At 35.3% G+C, this 12682-nt stretch overlaps 1 protein-coding gene across 1 annotated transcript in view; it reads right to left on the bottom strand.

Moving 5' to 3' along the window:
• Positions 1-3536: 3536 nt before the first annotated feature.
• The window catches only part of dlp (dally-like), a 178428-nt gene continuing 169282 nt past the window's right edge, over positions 3537-12682 (bottom strand). The window contains exons 6-8 of the mRNA XM_067791724.1: positions 4478-5079; positions 4234-4403; positions 3537-4159 (exon numbers count right to left, since the gene is read on the bottom strand). Coding sequence (XP_067647825.1) covers positions 3729-4159; positions 4234-4403; positions 4478-5079 — 1203 coding nt within the window. The 3' untranslated portion in view covers positions 3537-3728. The remainder of the gene's footprint in view (positions 4160-4233; positions 4404-4477; positions 5080-12682) is intronic.

The following is a 12682-nucleotide window of genomic DNA, read 5'->3' as shown; positions in this document are numbered from 1 at the left end:
AATCAAAAACCGTTGAATCTATCATAACAAAATTCGGCAGAGAGCTTGCCTTTAATATAAGAAATGCTTCGAAGAAAAATTCACGAAATCGGTTAAGAACCACGCCCACTCTTATATAAAATATTTTTGAAGGGATCGGGGACGAATAAAATAAGCTATATCTTTGCAAAAAAAGAGCTTTATATCATGGTATTTCATTTCCCAAGTGGATATATAACAAAAAATATGAAAAAATTCAAATTTTTTAAAATGGGAGTGGCATCGACACTTTTATAATAAACAATTTTCTATGTTTCGAGAGCCATAACTCGAAGAAAAATTGCTGGAGCGAAATAAGATTGAGTACACATATTTTCCTTGTAGCAGGAAATATTTGTAGTACAAAATGGACGGGATCGGTTAAAGACCACGGCCACTTTTATTTAAAAGATATTTAAAAGGGTAATAGACTAGAATAATAAGCTATATCCTAGCGAAAAATAGGTGTATAGCAATGATATTTCACTTACGAAGTTTTATTGCAAGAGAATTTGGAGCCTTGTTTTTTAAATGGCCGCTGCCATTTGTTATGTAGATAAGTAATTTATCTGAAACGAACTATACAATTTAAGCTCACGCTGAGTATATAATGTTCCAATATAGCCGAACTTAGACACCCTTACTTGTTATATTTATATTTTTTTTATCAGATTTTGAAAAAAGTTATATATTTTTGGTGCAGCTGGAGATTGCGATGTCTGAGTTTTGCGTTCCTTAAACAATAATTTCACAAATAAAAATACTAAATTTAAATAAATAAATGCTGTTGGTAGTATTTCAATATGTATATCATATTTTATTTAGTTTAACTGCAAATACGTATTTGTTTCGGTTATTATTATAATTTAGGTATTCTAATACTTCCCTAAAGTGCCGTAATGATTAGCTTATTAAATTAAGTTTTTATAAATATTTATTAGTTTTATTCACACATTTGTTCACAATTTGAAAAACTAACAAAAAAAATATATGGCATATATTTTATTCATTAGTTATTGGTTTATTAGAAAATATTTTGTTTATATAAAAAACAATAATTACTTATTATTAAATACAGAATTTTTGCGCCTAAAATGCTACTGAACTCCCTAAACATACGAAAAATATTTTGTTTCACGTTTTTATTAAATAAAAGTAGTAAATAGTACAAATATAATACAGAAATATGCATTTAAATGCTCCTATTTTTTTAAATAATTAAAGTTACATATAAAAACAATAAAAAATTAGTTTTGTAAAAAAATGCTTACAAATGTACGTTATCACACATTCAGTAAGGGTCACGCATACACATACACATCTAGTTCATATTCACATACATATAAGTTATACAAAACATATCTACGCATTCGCACATTATATTAATTTATACTTATTTTTTATATACATACATACATATGTATTAGTTTTTTGTACATATGTAAGTATGTATTGATTGTATATTAACTTTATTTTTTTCCTTAAAACTTTTTATAACTGTTTTCTTGTTTACGTATATAAATGATTCGCTTTGCTTAAAGTTCAATTTCGATAATTTTTTTAACTTACTTATCTTAAATACATTTGTTCTTGCATATTTTGTTGTGCATAAATTAGAAAACAAAAAAAGCTAAATATGATACAAAATTTTTATAAATATGCGCCTAAAAGTAGACTTATAATGTCTAGCAGTGTTTAAGAAAGATTGACAAAGACTTTATCCGATACAGTTTAAATTTTATCCGAAATTATAATTTCTCCTAAAATGCAGTGCGCTCAAAAGTATGCAATGTTCAGCTATTTCCAGGTGAAATATATCGACATTGGTGGACAATTTCTATTTTCAAGGCGATAAAGGCTTATACCAGTTTCTTTGTTGTTGTTGTTGTTGTAGCAGTGCTTCGCCCCACCTAACAGCCGCGACCGATCACAAATATTCATCAATATCCTCTAACGGGAGTCCAATGAAATTTGCTGTTTCAACAGGGGTGGACCATAATGAAAGGGGAGTTAGAGGCGTTGGTTCCACATTACAATTAAAGAGATGGTTGGTGTCATGTGGAGACACATTGCAAGCGGGGCATACATTTTGTATGTCGAGGTTGATTCTGGATAGGTAGGAGGTTAACCTGTACAGTATTCAGAACGAAGTTGAGCAAGAGTTACACGCGTTTCCCTGGGGAGTATGCGTTCCTCTTCCGCGAGTTTTGGATACTTTTCTTTGAGTACTGGATTCACCGGGCAATTCCCGGCATAAAGGTCCGACGCCTGTTTGTGGAGTTCACAAGGACCTGCTTGTGTTTTTTCGCTTCATACGGCTGGGTTCTCAGGTGTCGTATCTCCTCAAAATGCTTACCAGTTTCTTATTTACCAGGGATGACATTATAAAGATTCTTCGGTTTTGAAAGAGCTTTATAAAAAAAAATTGGAGACCAGGAAACTCGGAATGTTTTTAAAGTTGAGTATTCACCAGTAACTACACTTGGCAGTCCACATAATCTCCGAGTCAACAATACCATTTCGAACATGTTTCGAATTACATAGATATAAGACCGTTGTTGTTGTAGCGATAAGGTTGCTCCCCGAAGGCTTTGGGGAGTGTTATCGATGTGATGGTCCTTTGCCGGATACAAATCCGGTACACTCCGGTATAGTAGGATACAATGTAGAGGGAAATGGGCGAGTAAAAAAGCACAGTGACAACTAAACCATATCGAAAATATGCTAGAGTAATATAGTCTTGCCCTGATGATAAGAATCTTAATACGGTGTATATTTGAAAGAAGCTAACAAAGAAATTGACCGACTATGTCTTTGATTAACTCTAGGATAATCGGTCTCATCGTTCGACTTCCGGCCACTTTTTTGTTCGGGAAGGCCTTTTTGAGTCAAAAGGTTGTTTCTTGTCTGTTAGCTTCCTCTCCAAATTCTTTACATCATCCGGATATATCTTTTGGCATTTATTAAAGTAATGCTCTGTAACTTTGCCCACTGAAATTTTTTTAGGCCTTGCCTGCAAAGGCGAAAGGAGACTGCGGTTATAAGTTGGTTAGAGTCATGAAGGTACTGTTAATATTAATAGATTTAGCTCGCCATTTAATCAGTTGCCACTTTTTATTGTGCATATACTGGTGGACGGGTATATCATAACCCATTCTGGTCATCCTACCTTGAGGAATTTGTACATATTCCACACTTCTGCACCGTATTCCAAAATATCTTAACACTTAACCTGCCATGTGACAAACAGACGGGATCGGCTGTTCACTTCCGACAGTATGGGGCGTAAGAGACTAAACTTGCATACTTTCAGGCGCAGTTAATGTTGCTGGATATAAACTTTAGTGAGAAAATTAGAATTCTGGAGAACCATTTTTGATGACAGAAAATGATGCACAAAATTCACGCATAATTGTTAGACAAGTTTAAAGTGCTGGGTTGCACAAAAGTTTGCTAAAAACGAATTATTAGGTTGAGAAGTGCAATCTCCTACTTTACGTCACTCACACTTTACGCCATTATTTTTTTATCACTATGGCTGTCACAGGTGCTAGACGCTTAAAATCATGTAGCGAAAACTGTTCTACATCATAAGTCTCGTGTATATCTAAGCGTCTTTACTCTTCAACCACATAACAAACGAAATTGGAAATTCGGCCCATCGCAATATCTTCCATTTGACTTAAAAAATCACCAGCAACAAGAACAAATCACAGCAAATCAGCAACCATGCCACCGAACCACGCCATATAAAGTGGCAACAGATACATCAATAGTGCACGGCGTAAAGTCATTTTAGGCATAGACTTCGCGTTCGCACCACTGCTCAACTCTTCATCCAAATCATTATCACCTTCATCATCTGCATCCTCTTCTATAGAGTTTGTATCACCAGCAGTTGAAGTACCACCACTACTCGTACCAGCACCGCCTGTATATTTAGGACGTGATGTGTGACCGGTATCTGTAATGCGGCGTTCTTCGACATCCTCGTTGTCTTCATCGTCAATATTATTCGCTGGCAAAGTACGATCGGTGGGTTTGATGTGAGGTGGCGTGTAAGGACCACTTAAGCCAGAGCCCTCATCATCATCTTCATCATCACTGCCTGCGCCAGAACCGCTGCCATCAAAGGCATCCTCTGTATGAAGAAAAAAGATAAAAATGTTGGCTCATTAATGACTTCTGCTAAAGGAATATCATAATATAGCATACCGTGATCACTCCAGTCCACGTCTTGTCCGTTGTAGGCATTGCGCAAATGATTGATAACATTTTTCAAATAGAAAAGTTGTGTGGCAACTTGTGATGTTTGACGCGTGGACGATGGATTGCCGGGGAACTCGGGGTTACGACTTTGTTCTGTTGTCACTGGGTGCATATATCTGCGCAGCAAATAAAAGAAAAGCAACAAAAAGTTAGTTTTTTTTATACATAAAATTGAGTGCGTGAAACTCACCTATCAATTGTGTGTCCATTCCAACACATGCCATCCACATCTGAGGATGTCGAGATCTCATCATTACTACAAATTTGATGTGGCAAATTGGACCAAAATTTCTTCGACTCTCTCACCTTTTGTCTGATTTCACGCACTAATTTATCCAAATTTGGATCACGCCCATTGTAGTCATCGTCATTCTTGCGATTTTGTTGTTGCTTACGGCGCTGTTGATTGCGTCGTCCGCCATTGCCACCACCATCACCACCACCACTGCTACCGTTGTTAGCGCTACCTGCATTCGATTTATCGCCAATTGTGCGCTCTTCTTCAGAACCTGGTTCGGCGGCACGACGCTCACGCAATACAATGGTCTCATCCACGTCAGCGTCGATATCCAATATGTCGGATTCGATTTGTTCAACTGGTACTTCCAAAGTGGCGCGTTTACGTATCACTTTTGAATCAGAGCTGCTCAGGCTTACCGAGGATAAAGTCCGTTGTTTCAGGTGATTAGTAGCGGATTGCGTGAATTTTGGGCTAACGGAACGACGTCTGCGACCCAGTGTAGGGCGACCGCAGCCTTCGAATACGCGCGAAGTGATTGATTGACCGGATTCCTGAAATTGGAAAAGACAATAATGAAGATCAATTAAGAAAAACCACAAAGCAAAAGAAACATGGGGTAATATAGAATGTAAGTGAAAGTGTAATGTTGTAATATACATAAGTCAAGTCATGTCGAGTCAAGTCAAGTCGAGTCTAGTCTTTAGGATAAGATATGTCTGCCCTTAGAAATATGCTTGAGTGAGAGGTTATAGGGAGCGAAAAAGTCATTCGAGTTACTAAAGCCTGCCAAATACATAAATCGCAAAATCTTGTATACCCTCACTCGTTAACACATACATACATACATATCTATTATTATTAATATTTTTTGATTTAATTTTCAGTGCATTTACAAAAGTAGCAACCAAATGTTGCACAAATATTCGATGTAACTACAAAATCACAACCGCGTCCTGGTTAAAGCGCAGATATTTCATACGAATGAACAAGATATACATATGTACATATATGAAATGGTAATGTGAGAAAAAGATGTGTCGTGTGTTAAATCATAGATTCATATTTGTGTACAATTCGACCTAAACCACAATTCACCCACTTCCAGTAAGATCTACTTATATGTGAAAACTAATGAATTAGCAATTAAAGGGCTTTGGTTGATCCACTAATGGAAAATGATAACGAAATGGAAAAATATGATTAATTACAGAGCAGTTACAGAAGTACATACAAAGCTGTTGGGCATGTCCCAGTAGCGAATACCTCTATTCCGCGCCAAAGAGATTTTTTCAGCTAATGAACTTGAACTTGTTTTTAACTTTGTGCCAAATTTGGAACGCTTGCCATAGCACGTGCAATCAGCGAGGACTCCAATTACCACTTGTAAGACCACTCTAATCGCTTAAAGCCGTACTAATTTTCTAACTGGGCTACAAATCAACTTCAAATGTATGTGATAAAGAGACCCACATCAAGTCAAGAACTTAGTAAATATGAGCGACTACTCAATGTTTGTATATTCTTACAACACTATCTACATAACAACATACAAGTGTTCTCGTATCTAATCGTTATCGGCCCGATCCATGCATCTGCATTGCAACCTGCACCTATTGCGACGCCGTTTTGCGTTATCTCACGCTAACTCGTATTTCATTAGTGTAAGAATATGTGTTACATATTTATGAGTCGATTGTGGCATAGTTAACCGCAAAAGTGGTTAAATAGCTGTTGTGTGAGTTTTTTTAAGGGCTGCCATTAAATAGAAAATTAAGAAAGAAAAAAACTCCGAAATTGCCAATAAAACTATTTCGAAGTAATTCTGAAATATTCACTAAACAATACCAAAATAGCATAACAATCTCCAAAATAATACCGAAATGACTTGCACATAGTCCCGACACAGCTTCCGAAAACAATCCCCAAAACAAGTGAAAAATTTAGCAAATCAATTCAAAAATTATCCGCATAGGTTCCGAAATGATACATATGTATATAGTTCGATAATAATTCCGAAAGAGTCTTGTCACGATTCCGAAAATAATCCAAGGTCAGTCTCGAAATTGTCCTGAAATAGTTCCGATGATACAGAAAAGGTCGCGAAATTAAAATGAATAGATCCCGCATATTCACGGTGTCTCAAAGAAGTTTTTATTTTTTTTGTATTTTATTTGAAAATTTGTTCCTAGCACAACAATTTTGACAAATTATTTAAGTGTGCTAGTCATGAATAGCATGCATGAGCTATAAAATTGAACATTTATAATATTAATTAACAGATAATAATTAAATATTTATGTATTTTTAGATATAAATCTTAAAACTAAAGAAAACAGTAGTGATGATAACCTTTGGCTGATTATAGATAGATAGTATTTAACAAATAAAGAAAGAAGACAAAGAGAAAGGAAAAGGAGTTAGAAATGAACATTTTAAGAACAACAAGTTGATATCCAGTTTAAGAGTCGTTAAAAAATGATGTTAGCTCTTTTTTGAAGTGCAGAGCATTACTTAAGAGTCGGAGACTTGTAGGTAGGGAGTTCCAAAGACGTATTACTGTAACAAAGAATTGGCGTTCAGAGGTTAGCGTGCGGTATCTAATGTGCGTAAGAAGAAGCACCGATTTTGATCGGTTCAGGTCAGGTTCCTTCGTGTGTGTCAATTTATGGAGGAAGAACAGTGTTTTAACTTTTAAAAGATTTTCGAAAGAAATGTTTAGCAACCTTTCAGCATGATGTGATACGTGATCAAGTCTTTTCAACCCATAAACATATCTAGCAATGTTGTTGTAAACAATATTTAGTGTGTCACAGTTTGGGTAAATCTCACAACCATAGAGTAGCGTAGGTGATGTATATTGGGACAATTTTCCGTCATCCCTTGTCAAATTTGATTTTGTCGATTTTCGTCAATCGACACTGATGATGGCACAACGCCGAAACCGGTTTGTCTCAAAACCAAATTTGTCAAGCGATGACGGAAAATCGTTCCAATATACATCATTTATCCACCCTGGCGGAAAATCAACAAAACAAAATAAGTCAGTAGCGTAGGTATTAAGTACGCTTTAGCCAGAATTAGTCTTATATGCAAAAGCGTGAAATAATAGTTAATTATTTGCATTGCCATTTGCATTGCTCACTTTTCAAAAATTGCTAAATTTATGTGACAGCATTAGCAGCGATTTACAAAACTCACGCCTCATATAGGGGGCTCGTATTAGTTTTCGAAAATTGCTAAGAATATACATATGACTTACAGGTCGAATAAAGAAGTTTTAGTTTTCGTAAGGCAAACTTACGAATAGAAAAATTTTTAAGATACGCTTTACAGTACTTCGTAGTAGTGATGCTAGAAGATTTTAAGAAATTAGTCCCAGCAACAGCCAACAAGTTCAAAGAGTAATTAAATATACGCTTTTTTAGCACACTTTATGTAGCGGCTTTCTTCTACTTCCAGCACTGCTTCAAGCCCAGAAAAAAATTTGAACCCATCATTTTGGTAAAAGACTTCAATAATGGCAACAATGGTAGCATTGTGTGTGTGTAAATATAGATCACATGCGTACACCTTTGTCAGCATGTGTGCCCGATATTATAATTTAATATTTGTTAGTTTTTTACCGACAACTTTTTATACCTTTCATGAACATGAAATGGTATATTAACTTTGGTCCGATGTTTGTAACGTTGAGAAATATAGAAGATAGACTCACCATTAAGTATACCGAATTGATCAGGGCGACGAACTGAGTTGATATAGCCATGTCCGTCTGTCTGTCCGTCGGTCTGTCTGTCCGTCCGTCTGTCTGTTTGAACGCATACTAGTCCCTTAAATTTGGAGATATCTCAATGAAATTTGGCACAAGGATGTATTTTTGTATTATATTAGACATTTGTCGGATCCGGTAGGATCGGACCACTATAACATATATCTCCCATAAAACGATCGTTCAGATAAGACGATTTTGGTCATTCCTGCCGCGATTTAGAAAGTATAAACGTGAAACTCGGTGATATATATTCTAATATATCATAGAAGGTTTTCTGAAAAAATCACTTTGATCGGAGCTATATATTGTTATATCCCATACAACCGATCGTTCAGATAGAAAGATTTTTGGCCATTTCTCCCTTAATTTGGAAAGTATAAACATGAAACTCGGTGATATATATTTTAATATACCATAGAAGGTTTTCTGAAAAAAATCACTTTGATCGGAGCTATATATAGTATATATCCCATACAACCGATCGTTCAGATAGAAAGATTTTTGGCCATTTCTCCCTTAGTTTCCAATATAAAAACGTGAAACTTGGTGATATATATTATTTCCTGTAAAAATCATTTCGATCGGAGCTATATATAATATATATCCCATACAACCGATCGTTCAGATAAGAGGGTTATTTGCCATTTTTTATTTTATATTTAAAAATCGTTTAGGTATGTACATCTGTTCACTATATATTTCTTATCTTATACATCCGATTATTTGGAGATTACGAACGGGATAAGATTATTGTTCAGCCCCATTCATGAAAGGTATGAAGTCTTCGGCACAGCTGTCCCGTCCTTACTTGTTTTTTATTGCATTTGCTGTTGTGCAATGAAAGTGAAACGTCTAAATAGTTTAACCCTATCACCTACAGAAATTCAAATATAAAAAACTTATACATAGTACCACAAGCTAAGATAAGTACATATGTATATGCAAATGTTTATATGCCTTAAATATGTAGTTTGAGTATTTATCTACTTGTGTGTAATCTTTGCAAGTGGGCCACTGAGTGCTTATTAAATATGAGCTTTTGAATGCGGTGATATTAATACTTATTTGCTAGGATAGATTATTATTACTTATTTATAAAACCAGAGATATCAGTAAGCTTAATCAACGTGCTAGAAATTAATCGCAAACAATTTCTTTAAACATATTTATGCGTAAAGGCAATCAATGGCTTAGGAGTGCCTAAATCAGTTAAAAGTACTGAATGAAAAACCGATTACGCAAACAGATTAAATAACACGCTAAAGCTGAGAAGTTGATTTATGACTTTTGTGATGCAGTTAACTAAATAAAGATATTTATCCACTCTATAATGATTTCATATATCTCGAACTGAATTTATGAGTCATGCGAACAAATTATGTAAAGCTGCATTTTCCATTGCCTTTCAAAATGTTACTCATACGCCACGTCATTCGGCATTCCCTAACAAAATCTGTGTGAGGAAAAATTTCATTCCAAAGCACTTTACTGTCGATTGACGCTGGGCCTTGTGCAAAAAATGGTAACAGGTATTAAGGTATTTCGATAATCCAGCCATCGCATAGACTTAACGCGAACGATGCCTTCTGACCGTTAGTTATTAAGATTGCATAAAAAAAATAAAATTTGGCATTTAAATTTAGAGATAAATCACATAACTGATTGCTTTGATGTAGTGATTTATAATCAGAGAAACTTCAACAAGAATTTTCTAGTTTTTACAAAAAATGTTGTTTACTGTAATCAAAATTCGCAATAATCAAATAAAACTAGCAGTAAATTATATAATTTACTAGCAATAAATTATGCCTATTTCTTTGATTATTATTGTGTAGGTGCAATTCAGACAAGACGACTTCCTTTCTTCTTTAACATAGAAAATAGCCACACATACATCTAAACAGTGAACTAAGAGTGAAGAGCTTATTTCACGTATACACGTGTAGTCAGTAGGTAAGAGAGAAGAAGAAAGAGAAACAATCACCCATCATGTAATCATCACCTAAGAGCAGAAGTTATTACTCACCCATATACACGCAGATGTGCGAGAAGGCTGTTCATGAAAAGTCTAGACCCTTGGAGAAATATGCGAACGAGGCAACAGGGAGTATAAAAGCAAAGCAAGCAGAAGAATAATCAATCAATTTGTTTAAAAGGCTATAATTGAAGTAGGCGAGTAATCAAATTGTGAAGTACTACTTCTAAAGTAGTGTAAATAAAGAAAATTTTATACTGAACTAGCTTTACCAGGCGCACGTTGTAACGCCCGAGATCGAATGGATGTTGCGTTATTTTTTCTGTTTTGTTTGTTGATAATTTAATTTATTGTTCTGTAAATTGAATTGAATTTTGTACGCACATTTGGTGCAATTTTCTGTTGAAACATTTTATTCTTGTAACTAATTGTATCTTATTTTATATTATTGTATTGCTTTTACCGCTGATGATTGTTGCTTTGATTACACTCCGAAGAAGCATGACTGGTGAGCCAATTTTCAAAGTTGATATATGCGCAAGCATTCCTTTTGGTTCTAAGGAGTATAGAAATTCATTTGGATAATTCACAATTTAATCTTCATCTGTAACTGTGTCGATCGATTTATATTTCGTCACTTCACCAGGAAATTGATTTTGAAAGCGATCATTGATTTTTTAACATGATCATTTTTGTAGTTATTTCGCATAGCCAAAAAACAAAAACATTTAAATTTAAAATTCTTAATTCTGAAATATGAAAAACTTTCGTCTTGATCGAAGGAACACCAGGCAAAATTTTGTGATGATCGAAGTATAGCAAACACGTTTTCATAGGGAACACACACACAGAATTTGATTTTTATAGAAGATGTAGATAGACTGAACCTAAACAATTTTTTTAGCAGCGGGAGATTACTAAACGTCCAAAAGGCATAACAGCTAAACTCAACAATGCAGTCAAACTTTAGGTGTTAAAATAACTTAAGTTTGTACGGCAGCCATAGTTTTTCCCCATTCCACATTTTACTGGAGGTTTTAGGACTTAACGTCACATAGCTCCTTACCACTTTTAATTATCCTACCATTACGACATCCAGATATATGCAGTATAATATATTCCATTTGTATGGGAGGTACCACGCCCCCCTTTTCCCAATTCCATGTTTTCTTGGTGGTGTTAAGGATTGACCTCAAATAACTCCTTACTGAATTTCAATGTTCTGGCATGTATACCTTCAAAGTTATGCAGTACCAAAGATTCCATTTGAATGGGAGATTCCACGCCCCCTTTTTCCCAATTCCGCCTTTTCTTGGTGGTGTTAGGGATTGACCTCATATAACTCCTTACTGAATTTCAATGTTCTGGCATGTATACCTTCAAAGTTATACATTACTAAAGATTCCATTTGTATGGGAGGTGCCACGCCCCCTTTCTCCAAATTCCGCATTTTCTTGGTGGTGTTAGGGATTGACCTCATATAACTCCTCATTGAATTTCAATGTTCTGGCATGTATACCTTCAAAGGTATGCAGTACCAAAGATGCCATTTGTATGGGAGGCGCCACGCCCCTTTTATATATCGAAATTATTTTTAGCCTAAAACCTTCCCGTTGATTGAGGGAACCCGTAACCGAAGTTTGGTGATGATTGATGTGTGGGAAATACGTTTCCATAGCGAACGCACACACACACAGAGTTTGATTTGTATATATATATGGCTAAACCGATTTGGGATTTCAAAATCAACTAACCATCACCTCTCCCTCCTGTATCTTTCCTAAAAATTTCATGGCAATCTGTCGAGCCGTTCTCGAGTTATGGAGTGACAATCAAAATGTACACTTCTTTTTATATATATAGATATTTGAGTTAATTATTCTACAGTTCAGAGATTCTAACGATAACAGGAGCTGCAAAAATAAAGAGGAATTTTCCAAAATTGGTTACACTATTGTAGGATAATGGACTTATATCCGAGACTGTGAAGGATTTCTTGGAATCAGCAAAAATAATGCCAGCTAAGAAATCGAACGGAGAATGACTCTTACCAAAAAAATGCTACTTTGGACTGAAGAGGCAATTGAAAAGTAAAATCTGCTCTGGACGAACAAAAGTAACGCTCTACAAGTCGATCGTAATACCTGTCCTGATTTATTGCTCGGAGAAAAGATGAGGTGGCTGGCTCTTGGAGTGTTCGAGAGAAAGATTTATGACGATATTGCAGCGAATAAAAATCCAAAGGCTTCAAAATAGCTGAAGAATTCAGAGTCTTTTGTAGCTCGAAACCCTGCAAAATTTTCGGGGATTTGAAATAAAACTATCAGGGCTGTCATGGAATCCAATTCGGTTTTGCGTTTTGTCGGAATTACAAACCAATATTGATTTAAATTGGTGTCATAAAACC

Source organism: Eurosta solidaginis, chromosome 5 (assembly GCF_040869045.1).
Source record: "Eurosta solidaginis isolate ZX-2024a chromosome 5, ASM4086904v1, whole genome shotgun sequence".
NCBI classification, from domain to species: Eukaryota; Metazoa; Arthropoda; class Insecta; order Diptera; family Tephritidae; genus Eurosta; species Eurosta solidaginis.
This window is presented reverse-complemented; position numbering and strand designations above follow the sequence as displayed.